This window comes from Papaver somniferum, chromosome 1 (assembly GCF_003573695.1).
Source record: "Papaver somniferum cultivar HN1 chromosome 1, ASM357369v1, whole genome shotgun sequence".
Lineage (NCBI taxonomy): Eukaryota > Viridiplantae > Streptophyta > Magnoliopsida > Ranunculales > Papaveraceae > Papaver > Papaver somniferum.
Genome location: NC_039358.1, coordinates 113,271,853 through 113,293,180, shown reverse-complemented (window position 1 = coordinate 113,293,180; position 21,328 = coordinate 113,271,853). Strand labels below are relative to the sequence as shown.

General features: G+C 36.1%; 2 protein-coding genes across 2 annotated transcripts; both read right to left on the bottom strand.

The window, feature by feature from the left end:
• Window positions 1–12,627: 12,627 nt before the first annotated feature.
• Window positions 12,628–14,680, bottom strand: LOC113296991 (serine/threonine-protein kinase-like protein At3g51990). Its single transcript, XM_026545366.1, has one exon. It carries the CDS (start codon window positions 14,266–14,268, stop codon window positions 12,754–12,756), a length of 1,515 nt encoding a protein of 504 aa, XP_026401151.1. The 5' UTR covers window positions 14,269–14,680; the 3' UTR covers window positions 12,628–12,753.
• Window positions 14,681–19,818: 5,138 nt separating this feature from the next.
• On the bottom strand, window positions 19,819–20,646 carry LOC113349360. Its single transcript, XM_026593335.1, has one exon. It carries the CDS (start codon window positions 20,644–20,646, stop codon window positions 19,819–19,821), a length of 828 nt encoding a protein of 275 aa, XP_026449120.1.
• Between the last annotated feature and the right edge of the window lie 682 nt (window positions 20,647–21,328).

Here is a 21,328-nt window from a genome sequence, read left to right as displayed (position 1 = left end):
AGTTCAATGCTTCAATTGTCTTGGATTCAGGCTTTTATTATATGTCTGTCTTAACAAAGACTACAAGAAGCTAGCATATACTGGAACTCTTGGTGACAAGAATAATGATTGTTATCAAGAGTATAAGACGTACAATCTATGTTGTAGTTGGAAATTCCCAGAACACATCAAAATCAAGGTATGAAAATCCTCATGAAAACATCTTGAGTGAGTCTTTTAGTTAAGATCTTGTTGATGATGTAAAAATTGTTGATAACTGAGAGACCGTTGGATGAAATTTCTAATGGGAGTTTTTAGAGCATTGCTCGGTCGAACTCACAAGTGTTTGTATCTCAAGATTGTTGTCAAATTTAGTTGTCAAAATTATATATTGATTTCTAGTATACAATTAGTTAATTCTCGGATTAGGATAAAAGATGTAGTTGAGAAACGAACATCACGACAATTATCATTGCGTTCTACCGTTTCAAGGCGAAGATCAGCCGAAGCTTTTGGAGAACTTCTTCAACAAAAGGTAAGTGAAGACTGAACCACCTATTTCTCAAGTTATATTCACCTTTCTATCTATGAGACGTTTTCGTGTAACTAATTACACTATCGTAAGCATATCAAGAATTTCAAGAACTAAACTTCTTGAAATATATATGACTAAGCTTAATGAAAATTTTTTCATACTTCATGAATTTCGGTTAAGAACAATTTATTGTTCGCAATCTAAATAGTAATTCAAGAATTATTATTCGAAAATAGCCTGGAAAAATGATATGTGTCATTGATATTATTCGGGAATGTTTCGAATCGATTTAGAGAGAAATATAGATCTACTTTACATTCAGATACAAGATAATATATATCAGCCTTACAAACTGAGAGAACTGTTATAGGTCTGAAGTCGTAATACATGTACTTAGTATACGTAACAGATTAGCAATATGTCGATAAACAGATTTTTGGTATGCATATGAGTATGCACACCTTAAAAAGTCTGTGAACTCGTGAACCCGGATCGGTACACAAACCAGTACTAGAAAAGAACTGTTGGTCCCGGATCGGTACACACACCAGTACGCGTACTAGAAAAGAACTATTGGTCCCGGAACTGGTTTGGTTTCCATACTGTTACCCGTACCAGAAAAGTTTTATGAAATTCGGAACTGGTTACTGTCTTAAGGTATCCATACCAGTACACGCACCTGAAAATTTATGTGAACTCCGGAACTCGGTCATGTTATAAGGTATAGATATCGGTATACGTGCTTTAACTTAATTGTTCACGAACAAGTTGAGTATTTGTACCTTGTACATATACTTACTGTTAGAGCACTGCTCGGTCGAACTCGCAAGCGTTGCTATCTCAAGCTTGTTTGTCAAGTTTAGTTGATCAAAACTGTATACTTGATTTCTAGTCTACTTATAGCTATGTCTCGGATTAGGATAGAAGTGTGTAGTTGAGCTTTAGACTTCATGACGTTCACCAATTGAAGAAGAAGATCTACTGAAGAGCTTGGAGGAACTTCATCGACAAAAGGTATGCGGAGACTAAAACTTATATATCATTCAGAAGTCTATTCAATTTTATTTTCTAATGATACTAAATCGTATAACTATATAGACTTTGTGCTGTACACATTTGGAATTTCGAGCCGAGTTTATCTCGTTTATATATTCCTCGAAATACAGGTTGAAGATTTCTTTGCTTTGGCTTAACTTCGTCATCTACTTGACAAGTTAAGTTGTAAACAACTCGTTGTTAGAAACTAAGTATTAAGTCAAGATGATCATGTGAAAATCACCTTGAACATCTTACATGATTTGTGTGAGACAATCATTTGATGTGAACTTGGGAAGTTTCATATTGATCAATTAATCACTTGAAAATTAATTGAAGCTAGTGGCATGTGTAATATTATCATTTTTGTCTTACAAGGATATTTCAAAGATTGAATGAGAGTTTTAGAACTACCACCAATGTCTAGATACAACACAGTATGCGTACCTAGTATGCGAACCGTGAAGTACTAATTCAAGTCCGGAACTCTTGTTTGCGAATTGTGTTTGTGAACGAGATTACCTGTGATAGGTCCGGAATTATCTTTTGCGAACGACAAGACTAGCTAGGTCCAGAACTGTGGTTCGCATACTCAGTTTGCGAACACGGTGGTTAGGTTATAAAATCTGTAAGTATGACAACTCATACTCATGAACTCAGGTTTGTTTGCGAACTCAGTTTGCGAACTAAAGTCCCTGGAACTTTAATGAATTAAGGTATGCGAACTTGTTTTGAAAACCGTGGCATTATGTTCATGAATTAGTTCTTGTATAAGTACTTTGTACAATTACAAACCAAACCGAATATGCTTCAAATTGTTCATGGATATTTCTTTGAGATAGTGAACATTTGAACAACTCTCTTAAAGAACATTTATTTGAAAGATTGTATAAGGGAGAACTCCAGCATCTGGGAAACGTAATCCCGATATTCTCGTATGTCCTAGTTGCAAACTAGAGTCGATTCTCCAGTAACATAGGTTTACAGTTCTTCTGAAAACCATTGTTAGGGTTAACGACTTGAAGACTTCATTTGGGATTCGTGAACCCAGGTCCAACTATTTTCTTTGTAATTGTGTATCCTGATCTTACTTTTTCTATCATATTGAGTTTAATCTTCTCTAATATTTTTTAGAAATTTATCTCGGATAGGTAAGATATAAAAAGTAATCACAACAGTTTCTTCGTCTCAGACTCTTGTGATTCTGCAATAACTTCTTGTGTTAACCAGTTAGGTTATTGTGAGGTGACTAATATTTCTAGGCTGCTCTTCGGGAGTATAAGACCGGATTATTAGTTGAGTTTCCTGTTCACCTTGATTTTTATCTAAAGACGGAAACAACAACCAGAATAGACTTATCTGTGGGAGACAGATTTTTTTATAAATCTTCGACTTTGGGTCGTAGCAATTATTAGTTGTGGGTGAGATCAACTAAGGGAATCAAGTGTGCAAAGTCTTGCGAGATTCAAGAGGCTGAAGGAACGCGACTGTACCTTAATCGGTGTGAGACTTGGATAAAGCTCAACTATATTCCAGTCTGAAGTTAACTTGTAGTAGGCTAGAGTCTGTAGCGGATTAACATAGTGTGGTGTTCAAGTCTGGACTAGGTCCCGGGGTTTTTCTGCATTTGCGGTTTCCTCGTTAACAAAATTTCTGGTGTCTGTGTTATTTCTTTTCCGCATTATATTTTCTTTATATAATTGAAATATCACAGGTTGTGCGTAGTTCAATCATAGTTGATAAATCCTACCTTATTTTTTGTATATGACTTGATTAACACTCGACCATCGGTCTTTGGTACCATCCGAGTTATTCTCATAACAATCAGGTTCACGAATTTCTATCTTTTGATATATATCCTGATTGAGACTCAGTAACTTGGTCCTCTCATTATTATATTGGAGTTTAGTCCATATATATTGTCGAACGATGTTTCTATAATCAATTCGATCCCCCGATCCAATTGAATTAGTTGGGTGTGGTTGTTGTACCCCCGCTTTTTCAATTGGTATCAGAGCAGGAAAACACGCTAAATCCTCATAAGTCTGTGTTTGTAGAAATCTGACTATATGGACAGAAGTGTTATCTCTGATAAGCACATTACCGGGAGTAAAAGTGTTGTTCATATGGAATCTATCAGAGATAACGTTTCATCTGCCTCGATTATAGATGAACGTCATTTTACCATGAATCAACCAAATATTGATAAATGTTACCCTCATTATCTTACTGACAAGTCTGACTCTGAAGTAGAAAGGGAAGCAGCTAAAGAAAGTGCAGTGATTCTAAGACAAGTTAAAATTCAGTCCACTTAAGTAAATAGGTTGAAACACAAAGTCAATATGCTTATTGGTATGGTTAATGATAGTGCCTCTCAATTAAGGATTCTCCGTGAAGAAAATATCGAAGTATTTTTATCAAGAACTTTACTATGATGCTAAACTCAAGGAGAATGACTTAGAAATCAAACGTTTATTGAGTAAATCCTTTATTCAATGCAAACGTGACTACTTGTAATCATGTTAGAAGACTGAGAAGTTATATAGACTTTGTGTTATACACATTTGAAATTTCAAGCCGAGTTTATCTCGTTTATATATTTCTCGAAATACATATTGAAGCTTTCTTAGCTCTGGCTTAACTTCATCATCTAATTGACAAGTTTAGTTGCAAAAAACTTGTTGTTAGAAACTAAATATTAAGTCAAGATGATCATGTGAAAATTACCTTGAACATCTTACATGATTTGTGTGAGACAATCATTTGATGTTAACTTGGGAAGTTTCGTATTGATCAATTAATCACTTGAAAATTACTTGAAGCTAGTGGTATGTGTAAGGTCACCATTGTTGTCTTCCAAGGATGTTTAATGATTGAATGAGAGTTTTAGAACTACTACCAATGTCTGGATACAACATAGTATGCGTACCTAGTATGTAAACTGTGAAGTACTAGTTCAAATCCGGAACTCTTGTTTGCGAATTGTGTTTGCAAACGAGATTACCTGTGATAGGTCCGGAACTGTTATTTGCGTACAGTGTTTGCGAGCGGCAAGACTAGCTAGGTCCGGAACTGTGCTTCGCATACTCAATTTGCGAATACGGTGCTTAGGTTCTAAAATCGGTAAGTATGACAACTCATATTCATGAACTCAGGTTTGTTTGCGAACTCAGTTTGCGAACTAAAGTCTATAACTTTAATGAATTAAGGTATACGAACTTGTTTTCCAAAACGTGGCATTATGTTCATGAATTGGTTCTTGTATAAGTACTTTGTACAATTACAAACCAAGTTCATATGGCTACATTTGAACAACTCTCTTAAAGCAAATTTAGATTCATTTGATTGTCCATCATGATTGATTTATTATCATATTTGATCTAGAAGTGTTAGATGAATATGACTAAGCTAAAAGTGTTTATATGGCTAACTTCGGTTAACTGTTATTGATCCAACTTGTTATACAGGTTTAGGTACGGTTCACCCATATCTAAATATAGGTATTGTGTGTATCAAGATAATACCATCTAACGGTGGAGATTGATTGCTTATTTTCTAAGCATACTTAGCTTAAATCTTAAATCAGGAGTTCATCTAACGGTGAATATTAATTGTTGTTACTAAGCTATCTTAGCTTTAATTGTAAGCGACCCTGATGTGAAATACTATATAAGGGAGAACTCTAGCATCTGGGAAACCTAATCCCGACACTCTCGTGTGTCCTAGTTGCAAACTAGAGTCGATTATCCATTACCCTAGGTTTACAATTCTTCTGAAAACCATTATTAGGGTTAACGACTTGAAGAGTTCATTTGGGATTCGTGAAGCCAGGTCCAACTATTTTCTTTGTGGTTGCGTATCCTAATCGTACTTTTTCTATTGTATTGAGTTTAATCTTCTCTAATATTTTCTCGAGATTTATCTCCGGTAGGTAAGATATAAAAAGTTATCATAACGGTTTCTTCGTCTCAGACTCTCGTGATTCTGCAATAACTTCTTTTGTTAATCAGTTAGGTTATTTTGAGGTGACTAATATTTCTAGGCTACTCTTCGGGAGTATAAGACTGGATTATTAGTTGAGTTTCCTGTTCACCTTGATGTTTATCTTAAGACGAAAACAATAACCAGAATAGACTTATATGTGGGAGACATATTTGTTTATAAGTCTTCGACTTTGGGTCGTAGGAACTCTTAGTTGTGGGTGAGATCAACTATGGGAATCAAGTGCGCAGAGTCTTGCGAGATTCAAGAGGCGTAAGGAACGCGACTGTACCTTAATTGGTGTGAGACTTGGTTAGGTATAAACTACATTCCAATCCGAAGTTAACTTGTAGTATGCTAGAGTCTGTAGCGGCTTAATATAGTGTGGTGTTCAAGTCTGGACTAGGTCCCGAGGTTTTTCTGCATTTGCGGTTTCCTCGCTAATAAAATTTCTGGTGTCTGTGTTATTTCTTTTTCGCATTATATTTGTTTATGTAATTGAAATATCACAGGTTGTATGTAGTTCAATCGTAGTTGATAAATCCGACCTTGCTTGTTGGATAAGACTTGATTGACACTCGACCATTGGTCTTTGGCACCATCCGATTTATTCTCATAACAATCAGGTTCACGGATTTCTATCTGTTTGATTTACTGATTGAGTTGGAGAAATAGATAAAGCTCTTTAACATATATCCTGATTGAGACTCACTTACTTGGTGCTTTTATAATTATATTGGAGTTTAGTCCATACAGATTGCCGAACGAATTAATTGGGTGTGGTTGTTTCACCCCCACGTTTTCACTTACCATGTCGATTAAATTCATATGCACGTAATTTATTTCTCCGAGATAATTAGCATTTGAATAATCTTTAAAGGCCTTATAGACATATTTGATTACATGATTGTGACTCGAGTTAAGTCTTAAGTGTTTATAAAAATGCTCAAGCTTATAGTTCAGTTGGCTAGTTTCGACTAACCATTTGTGAGCGTGGTCTTTGTACACGGTTCGGTTACAGGTCATCCTAACCAGAGTGTATATCTTGTTATGTTAATCAGATTCAAAGATTCATATGACGATGGATATTATTTGCTTGGTTCCAAGACTATCTTAGCTTAAACCTAAAGCAACATATGCTTTGAAAGTCTATAAAAGGGGAACCTCAAACAACTGGGATCTTTGAATCCTGACACTACTTATTTGTGTGTCCTAGTTGTAAAACTAGAGTCATCCTCTTCCTAAAACCCTTCTAGGGTTTACCGACCAAAAAGACTAGGGATTATGTGAAACCAGGTCCAACTATTGGTCATCTTGATATCTCGAGTATCCTGATCTTGTTTGATTGTTGAGCTTGCTCCAACAATAAAGATAGATATAAATCATCCAAGTTCTTTTCATCTCAGACTTTGTTGATTCCACAAGTTTAATACTTCTAAGGTGAATAATAATCTAGGATGCACTTCGGGTTGCATAAGTCCGGATTTTGAGGTTAGCTAGACTTTGTCTATTGCTATCGATTTCCAATCTCACCTTGATCTATGATCAAAAAGGAAATCACACATATAGGCTTATTCGTGGGAGGGAGATTGGTTTAAAGTCTTCAATTGAGTTGAAGCAACTCTTAGGTTGTAAAGGACGTCAACTTAGGGAATCATTTGCACGGAGTCCTGCTAGGATTCAAGAGGCGTAAGGAGCGAGACTGTAACTTAATTGTTGTGAGGATTTAATTCAGTCTCAACTAGATTCTAGTATGAAGTTAATTGATAGTAGGCTAGTGTCTGTAGCGGCTTAATACAATTTGGTGTCCAATCTGGACTAGATCCCGGGGTTTCGGCATTTGCGGTTTCCTCGTTAACAAAACTTTTGGTGTCTGTGTTATTTCTTTTCCGCATTATATTGTTTATCTTTATAATTGAAATATCACGGGTTGTACGTAAAATTAATCAAAGTAGATACATCCATCCTTGTTTGTTGGATACAACTTGATTGATTACTTGGAAATTGATTTTTGGAATCACCCAAGTACTCTCACACGAGAATCAGGTTCACGGACTAGCCTCTATAAACTTTCTGATTGTGAGAGAAAGAGATATAACTCTAGATATTATTCCTTAATTGAGATTCATTAAGTTGAACTCTCGGAATTGTGTTTAAGTTTTTTCATACAGATTGCCTAAGAAAAAGTTGGTGGTGTATTTTGGCACCCCCAGTGTTTTCAGAAGTGACTCAGATCTTGATAGAGATGTAGATGAGTAAGTCTTAAATTTTGTTAATTTTTTGACTTCTTTGTCAAAAATAAATATGATGACTTCTGCTCTTATTCCGTTTCTGACTCATCTGTCTCGAGAAAACAATATTTGAGAAGAATTTACCAAGGATTTTATACTAGTTTTAACAGTTCCCTATCAATTCTAAGTGAATGTGAGAAAGACCTAAGTTCAAAAAAATTTGAATGTGATAATATTCGTCGAGATTTCTATAAGTTAGAAAAATAACTTGCTGCAACTGAAGACAAGAAAAATGCATGTCTCTCTCGAGAAAAATGCCTTGAGAATGATCAAGCTTTTTCCCTTAAAAAGATCAATCCCGCTTTCTCTTAGCGAATTATTTGCTCTTCCACCGGTATTTTCAATCTTTCTTCGAGTAATTTTTTATTAGCTTTGTATCAGGTCGGACCTCAAATTTGTGGCAGGCGACTCAGGCTATAATTCCTGGCATGTCCTCTACGCTTCAAGCGAAGAGGTTCGTATATGCTCGCAGTAGTCCGCACAACGCTTCTTCTCTTTCCTTCACCATTTTTGTTCTGATTTGGAGAAGCCTTGGTTATCCTCGTGTCGCCACATTTACTTACTTTGTTTTCACTATTACAGCTATGCTTCTCGATCGGGGGCTCATTCGCACCCGTTACTTGTTGTTGTCGTTTTTAATCCAGAGTGTCGTCTGCATATCCTTGTACGCTTTGGGTACTTGTGAATATGACGCAGTTCGGCTTTTTTCATAGTTGGGCATACTTGGTTTTCCTTAAACCCTGCCACTCAATCCTTTGTTGAGAACTTTAGGCTTTGATGGAGTGTGGATGGTATCTCCTTCATCCGATGCATCCATTTTCTTCCGAGGATGGTCGAGTACGAAGTACTTGCATGGATCATGTGAACTGTCTTGGTTTGGTCCGACTTTGACATCTGGGAGGATTAGTCCTAGCGGTTCCGTCTTCTTCCCATCAAAGTTAAAGACACCGCTCCTTTGTTTTGTAGATCGTAATTGTGCATTTTCATTCCCAGGTAGGGCTGCACAACGGGTAAGGTGGGTAGGATATGGCCTATTTCGTCACCCTACCCGCTGACTGGCGGGTAAGAAATTTTTTACCCGCCACCCTATCCGCCACTAAACGGATAAGATCCTATCCGACCCATTAATTGGCGGGTCGGGTAGGATAGGGTGGCGGGTATAACCGTTTTTTTTTTTTTTGGGGGGGGCCGTCAGTCAAAATATGTATCAATGGGGGAAGGCCTTCATGGATGCCAGGGAAGGGGAGTCGGACCACTCTGCAAGTTTAGAGTCTACCCTCCTTCCACCACTATAACCAATTGGCAAACACCTGTGAATATTAGCTGGATAGATTAAAAAACTGAGAAGATGATGCAGAAGAAAACAAAAAGGCCTAATAAAATGATATGACTGATATATGATTCCCCTACAGACATAAAAGACTAGGATAGATATGACAATGACAGGGAAAAACAAAAGCTATCAAATGCAGATAACAATATCATCTTGAAAACCAGCCTAATAACTCTATCAAAATTTAGAAATAGCTTCTGCAGGGCACAAGCTGAGCACCAAAAGAACAATTCTCTTTTCAATAGTAACCAACAGGATAAAAAACTGATGGTAGGGTCCTGTAAAACCATTAGTATCATCACCAAAAGCTCTTCATATGACATTCTTCTTCAATCTTCATCTACGATGATGGAATACATACCAAGATCACCAAATAAATCTGCAAAACAACAGATAAAGCCAATCAACGTAAAAATCTGTAAATTACTACAAACAATTGAACCACTTTGCAAACTATACGAACACAAACGTGTACATTGGGTCCTTCTTCTATGGGTCCCCGCTATTGTTTAATAATACATTGGGTCCTTCTCGTCATACTGTAACAACAACGAAGTAATACTGTGTATGTGCACAGTAATTTGGAATCACTTCTTCTTAATATGCAAACCCTCTCCATAACAGTTTAGGAGTTCAAAAAGCAAGCAATTCGGTAAAGGTTCGGAAGTGAGGAAACTCCTGGCATTCACTGTTGGTGATATTCTTACTCATCTTTCAAATCACAGGAGGAGCAGCAGTACAATTATTACAAAAAGCTCTCATGGCAATGCACAACTTATAAACTTGATCCGGCAAAAGTGACTAAGATTATGAGACTAATAATGGGTTCATGAACAAATATTTCAAAGGTATGTTTGTATAGCAACTAATACAATACATATCATATATTATAACCGTGTACAGAAGGAAGAAGCTGACATAATCAATATTAAATGTACTGAATCACTTGATCAAACTCTATCCAACCACAAGCCTATTAATCTATCCTTCTAACAGAAGTCTGCTATTAGATAAGATGCAGACCTCCTGAACTTAAACAAGAAAGGAATACATACATGCTACAACTAGGCTTAAGGTAAGACTTGAGCATGAACATGTACTGTACAATTGATTTTTTTTTCTTCATTAAGGTAAGAAATAGTAAAGACAAGCATAGGCCATAGAGAGTGTATAATTTCTCTTCCTATTGTAATTCATGTTTGTATATTCTCATCTTCTAGTTTTTCATGTATGCATATACAAGTTGTTAGTGACTAATAGATGTGCGCAGCTTAGCATATTTGCATTCAACTATTGAGAATTTCAATGCACTGAGGTAGGTAGCAGAAGTATAGTGTATAATGAGTTAGAAGGATCCATGTAAAATTAAATAGCAGCAAGTTCCATACCTGAATCTAAGACGTCATCCTTCTCTTCAGCTCCAAATGTAGATGGATCCATATCAATTGGTGTCCTCAACCAGTTTTGTAGGAGAATCAATGCTTCCACAGTTCGGGGTCTTAAAGAACTTCGGAAATGACCAAGTATTCGATTTCCAGTACTGAAAGCGGATTCACTTGCAACTGAAGAGACGGGAATAACAAGTATGTCTCTTGCTATAAGTGACAGAATAGCAAGTATTCTAGTGTTTTCAAATACGTTTGACACTTAGTCAAATGATAGTTCAAATTGGATGTTCCATACTCCTTACCACCAGCCTTATATTTACCACATTCACAGTAGTTACACTTCCCCCATGTAATACCAGCTTCATCAACACTCCTTTCGAAATTCTCTCATACCCAAGATGTCCTCTTATGCTTCATACTTTCTCTGACCTCAGGTTGAGAAGATGGTGGAGGTGGCAGAGATGCAACAGCACTGGCCCTTCGTTGCACAGATTGAGATGCAGCTTGAGAGGGAATATGAGGTCTCGTTGACATCACTTCTGTAATCTCAACCATGTTTCCTCACACTAAGTCTATTTTACGGGGTACCACCAGTCAAACTCCAAAGGAATCCCACTAAGTATCTATACTGAACTTTAGTGTTGTTTAAAACATCTAAAGTTCACTGAGCAATAATGAGATTAAAGAAGAAGAGCATATCAAATTCAGCTTGAACTATGCTCAACCAAGACAAGTACACTTGTTCAATAATATATAGCAGAATAATCCATAAACCAATTAGAGATAGCAAACACAATTGAGAAAAGTGCAGAACACAAACCTCGTCTATGAGCTCCTTTGTAATTTCCTTGTTAATGCTTGGAGAAACATCATTTTCTGCATACAACCAAACATTCTCAGCAATAATAACATAAATCCCACTTGTAAACACACTGTTAACAAACCCTAAAATTCAACAAAATTTCTAATTACCAAAAAAAATTCTAACCAAATCGAAATCAAACACAAATGTTTAACTTCAACACAAATGGTCTTACATATGACCAGAGATTTTAAATCCCATTGAAACTCGTCCTCCATGAGGAGCAAATTAAATTCTTATGAGAAATTTCATCAATCAGTTAGGATTACCTAAGATTGGAACAATGTCTACTCCAACAGGTTTTGGAACTGTCCTAATCAGTTAAGATTACCTAAGATTGTATCCTGCAACATGCATGAAATCGTCAAACTCTAAGATTTTTTCAATCAATTTAACACAAAAAATAAAATGAAATAAAATCAACTTTGCAGTTAGATCTTACCTTGAACCAACCGAGTAAAGGGTTTAAACGAGACCCTGGAAGATGAACATGAGATCGAGAACAGTAAGGTAGAGGAGAAATGGTTGAAGCCTTGAGGGAGAAAACTAGGAAGAAACATTTTCCGCGTCCGATCGATTTGGGAATAGAGATAATGGAGAAAACAAATTTAAAATTTCACCTTTGTTTTAAAATAACGAAAAAATGGGCACGAGACAAAAAGAAAACAAGGACTATTTGATCTTTTCGATATATTAGGCGGGTAAGCGGGTAGGGTAGGATAATTTCGGGTTTTATCCGTCATCCTACCCATTTGACGGCGGATAAAATAATGTTTACCCGTCACACTACCCGTCAATGACGGGTAGGATAGAATACGGGTAAAAATTCTGACGGGTAGGATAGGGTGGCGGGTAAGGATAAGATATGTGCACCCCTATTCCCAGGTATGTGTTGTAGAATATAGTATATCCACTGAGCCCCATGTATCGATTGGTATTTGCTCAGTTTCCCAACAAATTGATTATTAGACTCGGGACTTACGGATCGAAGTGAGGATAGTCTGTCTCGTCGTAATAGTGGCTATCCGACTGTGCCGCGAATGTTTCATGGAATTTGCCGTTCCCTTGTGTCAGCGTCAAAATGTAGCTGTTAAGTACACCCATGTGGGAAAAAACTCACTACTAAGATTCAAGGGCCTGGCGCCCCATACATGATTCTAGCTAGGTGTTGAGTATGTAGCTAGGCATGGGTAAAATTTAGCAAATCGTACAACATAAGTTGGCTGAAAATCTGCAACTGAAATACCTGATAACATAATAAATATGAGTAACTTACATAAGAAAAGATGCATTCCATTCTTCAATGGTATCCAACAATAACCACATTACTAAAATTACAAAGAAAACAACTAATCGTATTTCCTCTCCTCAATCAGTTTCTTCTGGAGACTTTTCTCATTACTAAGAACAAGTTTTGTTACACTTAAGGATCTGATATAAGGATTCTTCACGAGTCGAAAAACAAACCCTCTTTCGATGTCGTGAATCAGTCGCGTACTTTGCAGGACATTCAAAGATCTTGATTTGCTTAATCTAAGAGCAGCCATTTTCAAGTCCAACCCAGTTTTAACTTCAACTAGAGCAAGCTGTTTATTCCCCAAACTAGTATCCGAACTCACTTTTGTTTCACTAATTGAACCAATAGAATTCGAACGATGAATCCGGATTCTATCGGTAAAGGGTTGGTTTTTCAAATCGAAATAAGGTTCGAAACTTGAAACCTTTCTGTAATTCTTCAAAGATGATGTTCTAATACCATGTTTAATTGTTTTAACAATAATCTCTTTGCTATTATCAAACATGTCGTGTCCAATGGACAATGACGCTGACAATGATGCAGATGTCGATTCTTTAGTCATGCGTCTCCTAAGATTGTTCCACAATGGAGAAGAAATTCTTTCCGTAAAACCACTAAGACACTTTACTACATCAGACATAGCAGGTCTTTTCTCTGCTGTTGACCTCACACATTTTGCAGCTAAATTTGCTAATTGTCTTAACACAGATATATCATCAGGAATATCAATTCGTGCATCATAAATCGAAGTATACTCACCTCGCTTGATCAACGGTAACGCCCAATCGATTACTGATGGAGGACTGTAATTCACATCAATTGCATTTCTCCCGCTTAAAATCTCTAACAAGAGAATCCCAAAACTAAAAACATCATTTTTCGCAGTTAGATTTTCTGGAGCAATGTAGGCAGGGTCAAGATACCCCAATGTACCAGCTGGTGGGGTGCATTTTAGCTTCACATCTTCAACAAATCCTCTCAAAGCTAATCCAAAATCTCCTAATCGAGCATTCCAATTCGAATCGATCAAAACATTTGAAGATTTAATGTCTCTATGAATAACAGGCGGATTCGATGAATGCAAAATTTCTACTGCTTTCGCAATCTGTAGAGCATACCTGACGCGTTTGCTCAAACTAAGCATTCGACGAGTACTCGAGTGCAAAAGATCATAGAGTGACCCATTCGGCATAAACTCGACAACCAGTAATTTGTTATCGTTTATGTCGAGACTGAATCCTAATAAGTTTACTAATCGAGGACTTCGAACCCGAGAAAGGATTTCAATTTCATTATCTGGATGAAGTAATGAAGAATGAATTGTTTTCTTAACAGCTACAGTAAGTTTACCTTCATCAAGAACAGCTTTATAAACACTTCCATGGCTCCCTTTGCCTAGAAAACTCTGAGGAGAAAACCCATTTGTTGCTGATTCGAGATCACTGTAAGAAAATTGTCTGATCTTGGGTTTTTTCTTCTTCTTCTTTTTCTTCCTGTTTTTTATATCCCAGTTGTATGGATCACAAGTTATGATTGCAGACTCTGAATTACAAGACAAATAACCCATTTTTTAAGCTCACTGTTCGAGCTGAAGATAAACTGGCTAAGCGATCTGCAGAAAGTTTGCATATGTAGTAGGTCTCTAGCATAATGAGCTCATCGCAATAAGCAGCTATTTGGATCAATGATTGGATCGAGTTTTCAGAGAAATGAGCTGTTTTTTTTTTATATAATGGCTTACTCTCCTGATAGTGAGAGTATGATTGAAAAGGAGAGGAAAGCAGAGAATGAGCAGAGTGAGAGTGAAGAAGAATGAGAAATGAGAAATGCCATTAAAATAGTCTATCTACTTCTACTGTTTAGTGTTTACAGCTTTGAATGTGAGGAGAAATGTAAATCCATGAGTACTGGGAAAACACTTAAAAATTTCAACTTTTTTTTTTGTTTAAAAATAGTAAATTACTTAACAGATTTGTTGGTTTGAATTTTATCAAAAAGGACTAAACTTTACTCTTACTCGATAAATACAATTCTTTTCATTCAATTCAATGGCGTGGGAAGAAAAACGCATTCAATTTCTTGGGTTCCGTTTGGTTGAAAAATAAGTGGGGCCTGAATATAAAGCCGTAATAATGTTTTTGCTTTTAAAATAAGCCATTTTTTGATCTTTATTCGAAAGAAAAATAAAAATAGGGAGATTTGCGTTGTCTGTATTCGCCCACTAATTTGTTGCATACATTGATTATTTTTGTTTTCTATAGGTTTGAGCTTCCCAACTTGAGTCAGTCAGATTGGACACCACCGAATTCAGAATCAGGTATATGGATAAGAGATTTCAACATAGATCTGTCTCAACCAAGGTAGTTAATTTCGGATTCCGGTTCATCTCGGTCCCGAACGAGACACTGGTACAACGTTGTCTCGTGGAAATTCCGTTTTCAAATTTCGGTGTAATTTCGGTTCCAACTTTTATATATATACTTTCTAGATATGTTAAGATATAATGAAATAATATCCAAACCAAACAAATATTCATTAAGAAAAAACAAAGGCATCGAGTTCATCTTCATTGGATTTCAAGATGGAGGCAGAGAATTAACTGTCCAGCCTTACTAGGTCTGACACTCTGATTTAGGTTGAACCATCTTTAAATTTAGACAAATCAATAGGTACGAGAGACGGAAGTAATGCCCTGCTTTATTGAATGATGGAGCAATTTTTGGAGGAAATCCTCACGTTTTGTATCAGCTAGCACTATATTTAGGAGGGCCATATCTATAATTAGTAAATGATGGAACAAAGTGAAAACAGAACATTGGGTGAATTTAGCACCTTCAAGCTGCAATGTCGCTGGCAATTCACAACGGTCATGTAATGTGCTAGTACAATTCAAGATGGAAATTGGATGGAAATTCATGTAACCTCTGCAGAATTTCGGTGGAATTTCGGTAACTTTCCGTTTTGCCAAAATTCGTTGTTTCGCTATGCTATGAGCCGAAAAGGAAAAATTCGGCCGAATTTCGGCCGAGATGGCCGAAATTGACTACATAGGTCTCAACTGTCAAAATGACTTATATTTGCCGAGTGTCCTATACCCGGTTCCCACCAATGATACTCCGACCGGAAATCTTTTTCCCAATTATTCCACAATATAATCCGGTATCAACTATACAGGACTGAGTCTTACGCAGTGTAGTCACTATCTGATTTGGGTGAATATCAGACAGGGCCAAAATACGATATTTCATCGAATATATCGGTGAATATCGACTAATATTGGTGGAATATCGATAATATTGGCATCTCAGATAACACCGGAATCGATATTATCGGCGATATGTCGACCAACTCGGCCGAGGTTGACTACATTGACTCTTACGATTCTTCATAACATGTTCCCAACTCACTTTTCGCGTCATCCTGGGAAAAGTCCGACTTCAGCGTGGTTCTTTATGTGTATTGTGGATGGATAATGGTTGTCCGGTTCTGGGAAAAAAAGAACGCACACTGATTGTCTATTTTCTACTTTATGGACTTACACAAATTTTAATGGATAATGATTATCCGTTTTCCAGTAAGTTATACGATTTTTAAGAAAAACCTCATTTCTTTTTCTATAAACCCCTCCAAGTTATAAGGTTTTTAATGTAAAAACGGTTGATCATTATCTGTTTTGTACTTTTCCAAAACGAACAATCATCTTCGTCTATGATCTCTTTACGCATGGATTCCCAAAAAATAAGGAACACGAGCAGGAAAAGGCATATTAGACCACAATTTTGGGGTGTGGGGAGCTTGGGAATCTCCACTAGACCCAGTCTTACAAGAAATTTGGATAACAGAAACAGAGTCAAAAGCTAACCATTCTATTTCATAAAAAGCTTTCATTTATTTTTATAGAATTTATGATGAAATCATATACCCAAATCAATTTCCTAAAACTACCAAATAGCCAACCTTATATAGTTAAGAAACCTGACTGAACCTTTTCAGAATCACCAGCTGATGCTTAGAAACTATATAACCCAGCATCCGCATGATCTGTACATTGTCCAACTCCTGACCTCTTTCTTTATTGAATTTGCAAACCCCCTAAAAATGAGCTTTTAGATCGGTCATTTTCCTTTCTAAACCAATTGTTGAGCTGCTGCTGTTGAATGTCTTGCGGCTAGTGTTTGCTAGGTCTTGTCCAATTTTTTTTTTGAAAAACAATCTAAAATTATATATCCTAATTAAATTTTGATTTTTTTACTTCCAAAAATCAATAAAAAACTTCTTAAAAATAATATCTAAACATGCTATTAGTTTTTGGATTATTTGGAAGGTGGTTTGATATCTATGGAGATGTGGAAACATAAACAAGCTTCAAATTCATTGGATAGACATTGCTTCGGGTACAGTTCAGTATCTACTTACTTTGGTGTAAAATAGGGTGGATATCATTTTCAGCGGCTCCACTATAATATTGATGTATGATCATGGTGTTATTGTCTCTCTATAAATGAGAGATCTACCTGCATTCTTTTCTGGAGAATTTATATTCTTGCCGGTTGCTATAATAAATACTGGGCTGAAATAAAGGCCCAACCATATGCTTTATACTACAATCATAGCCCAATTCAAATGAAAGGCAATACCACTGCCACAGAGTGATGAATCATGAATGATTCCACCATCCATGGCACAACTTGTTTGGTTAGTAACTTAATTAAAGAGTTAATATGTCAGAACTAAATTGTCTTAATTAACTAAACTAGTAGTCAATAAGATCTGACAGTATGTAATAGTTCCACGTTAAGTAGTATATCGATCTAGAATACCTATTAAGATACTAATTAAGATTAACATATTGATTAATAATTAGTATATACAATTATTATTTATTGACTGTAAATTGATAACTAAATTAATTTTTCCGTGATGAATGGTGCTTGTTTATGGTTAGTGAGTGGGGAGTTCTGACAATAACTAGCAACAACTACCCATCTTGTTCGATTCACATTATTCAATTATGAAAGCAATTTAATTTTCTCGTTCATTCTTGTGTGTTCATAAGCAAAACAGAGAAAAAGAGTATTTTCGTGTTCAGACTTGTGCTCGAGTCATATCATATCATCTGATTATTAACTAGTCATATCAATTTAATTATTTGTCACATATGCATCAGTCCCTGATTGACTAATTAGTCGCTAACCCAAGCCACTAGCTACATGACAATAATGTGACTGAAACGTTACGTAGACTGATAAGTTTGCTATCATCTATATTTATCAACACCATCTACCATTCTTTAAATCTTAGGTCGGAACGGGCGGCGTAACTGTAACACTGTACATGAAACAGACAACTCGATGTCACACTGTATCTGGTGAGTTTTGTCTCTGGTTCACATGGGTTGCGCGTGTTTGGACCAAATATAACGGATTTGAAAGTGACCTCATTGAAGTGGTAGTTTCTAGAGGTTCTCCACTTGCTGCCAAACACTATTGGGACTTGGAAGCTAATAAAATCTCTCAATAAACATTTATACTATTTTTAAGGGAAACTCCATGTAACAATAGCCTTTCTTTGATAGTGATCGATTAGAAGCAAAATGTAAATGATCGGACCAAACAAGACGGGGTAGCTTGTGTTGTCAAGGCCGGTTCCTATGGACCATGGTACGAAAATATCCATTTGTCGTACCACGTGGTCCGGTAAATTAGTCGCGCCCTCATGGTAAAAGTGTTACGCGATCGAAATCCAATCGAGCGATGTTATCTATATCGCCAGCGATATAATATTTATCACTAGCGTTGCATAATCAATGGCGAATTCCAATGACGAGAGGCAAATTCATATCAATCGGTTTAAAAAACAGCAAGAAATGCATTTTCGGATGTTTTTTTGTCACAGTCCCTGAATCAAAAGTTACTTCGGCTCTAAGGATTCTAGGTTATGGTGAACCTGCGGATTCGAACGATGAGTATCTTCATATGGGAAAAACAACTTCATTCAAGTATTTTTCATTGTTTTGCCAACATATTTACGAAAACCAACCAAGGAAGATGTTAGAGGAATATTAACCATCGCGGCTAGCCAAACAATTCTTCAATCTCTTCAGAAAGATTATAATATCATTATTGTTATTATTAATGCGAGGGAGGATCCATAAATAATCTTATTTACACACTATCTTACAGGATTTATACCAATTTTATTATGAAAAACTCAAACTATAATGAGTGTGAAGCTAATATTTTGATAATATATTCTTCTTATAACATTTTATATTCCTACAAAACATGAGCACAAATCGAAGTACCAAACTTCACAATCTACTAATATTAATTTAAATTGTTAGTTTTCAATGGTTGAATTTCAAAGTGGTAGACGGTGGTGTTATACTTTTTGGATTATGCTCATTGTTGGTATGAATGTAGAGTGTTGCAAGAAAAATGTATTGTCAAAATACTAGCTTTGAATTCGTGTTTGTTTGAGCTTCACACAAAAATCAATGCAAATCTTGTGAGATGGTTTGCAAGTAAAATTATTCATGGATCGTGCCTCTATTAATATTATTATTACTGTTATTGTTCACAGAAGCGTGACATTCTTCGTTTTAGTCATTTTACTCCTCGATGGTCTTGGGACTGGTGTGCAGTGAGTCCTCCTACAGTCTGTTTGTAGTGTTGGTGATGCTTTCAATTGTGGAAGAATCATACTTAGTCTTTAATGCTTTTTACTTTTGTTATGTTGCCTCCTACATCAATGTCTACCTAGTTTTTTCCATTTACTTGTATTTTTTTTTTTAATTTTCAGCAATTGTTATTTCTATTTTCGACTTGTTTGTCTATTCTTGGTCCTTTCATCCTTTTTTTTCCTGGATCACATAAAATTTTATTAAAATGATAACTGAAGTTGGGTAATTACAATAGCGAAAAATCAAAGACCTAAAAAAAAGAGCCAACTACATAGGCCCAATACCCAATTTAAATAAAAATATCAACACACATCAAGAAGAAAAAGCTAAAAGGAAACAAATGGCACCTAGAAGAATCTGTAATATTCAACCTCTGGAATTTCAATTGGGTTAGAAAATTGGGTCTTCCATATAAAAATTGTCTTTCTCCTGCAGCTAAACTTGCTCCTTTTTTAGCCACATATCAGCAGAGAACTTTACTTCCCTAAAGCAATGCTTAAACAAAACTGAAGCAACTTTACTTACAACTCTCAGCCATCTCATTCTAATAAACCAAGGAACCTGACCTTTGGAAAAGTCAGTTATCACTGTTCTAGAATCTGAAGACAGAATAATGTGATGCGACTTGCATTCTCCTGCTAATTCAACTGCACACACTACTGCATAAACTTCTGCAACATAGTTATTTGTAATGCCAATACCACCTGACAAAACACCAATCACCTGACATGAATGGTTTCTAACCACTATTCCAAATCCAGCAACACCAGGGTTACCAAAAGAAAAACCATCACAACAAAACAGAGTGTACCCAATTGGAGGTGGAGACCAATAACAAGCTTTAATGCATTGAAACTTGTTGTGCCTAGGACCCAGGTTGAAAAAAGAAATTACCCGGAGGTCATAGTTTTGGTTCCAATTGTTTCCTTTCATTTTAAAGGCCCCTTCAAACACCGTTTTTTTGATTATGATTTTAAGTATTTGGCTTGATTTGTTCAAACAGTCTTTTATTTTTTGGAACTCAAGCTCTTTAATGACTGAACAAGCTGCAGTGATCCAAGCTTCTTTAATCAGTGGACTTTTGTTTTTTGCACTGTTCCATATATCATCAAAAGATTTTGCATGACTGAACCGAAAAACAGAGCACAACCATCTCCATATGTTAATACTGAATGCACATTTCCAAAGAATATGATCCATACTATCCTGAGCATTCTCACAAATGAAACATTTGAAGGATAATTCATAACCTTTCCCAACCATGACAGAATCATCTACAAAAATTCCTTGAACTACTTTCCCGAAATTACTGGCAATGCTTGGATGAAGAAGTGAATTTCATATATGTTTTGGGCAATGCTGTTTAGGTTCCTTATGTCTTAAATAGCAATAGGAGATGAAGTATTAAAATTATCATGGAATTCTCTAGTCCAAATTGATAAATCCTGCCCTTCACCTATGTCCGGTGAACAAAAGAAACTGAGCAATTGCTGCATTTCATGAGGAATACACCACCTGTTATTATGGATAATATCGGCCACCTTCATTTGCAAATTGTTCTTCACATAAGAAGTTAACTCAGTATTTTTTATCAGAGGAGCCTCACCAATCCAAGTGTCAAACTACACATTTACATTATGACCATTTCCAATACACCATTTTATATTTTCTTTCAAGGTTCCCCAAGCCCATTTTAGTCCAGGCCAAATTGATGATAACTTCCAGTTGTCACTCCATTGTCCATTCCTATTCTTGAACTTATATTTAATGAACAATTCCAATTCTTCTTCTGAGTTTATAATTCTCCACGTCATTTTCATGAGAAGGGCTTTGTTTATGACTTCTAGTCTTTGAATCCCGAAACCAAGTTCACTATAAGGAGTGCAAACTTTCCTCCAAGACAAGGTAGTGAATTTTCTTACCTCTTCATCACCAGACCAAATAA

What these genes read in the sequence shown, in the direction of transcription:
- LOC113349360 (XM_026593335.1), bottom strand. Translation starts at nt 20,646, where the DNA reads ATGGTTGGGAAAGGTTATGAATTATCCTTCAAATGTTTCATTTGTGAG.
- LOC113296991 (XM_026545366.1), bottom strand. Translation starts at nt 14,268, where the DNA reads ATGGGTTATTTGTCTTGTAATTCAGAGTCTGCAATCATAACTTGTGAT.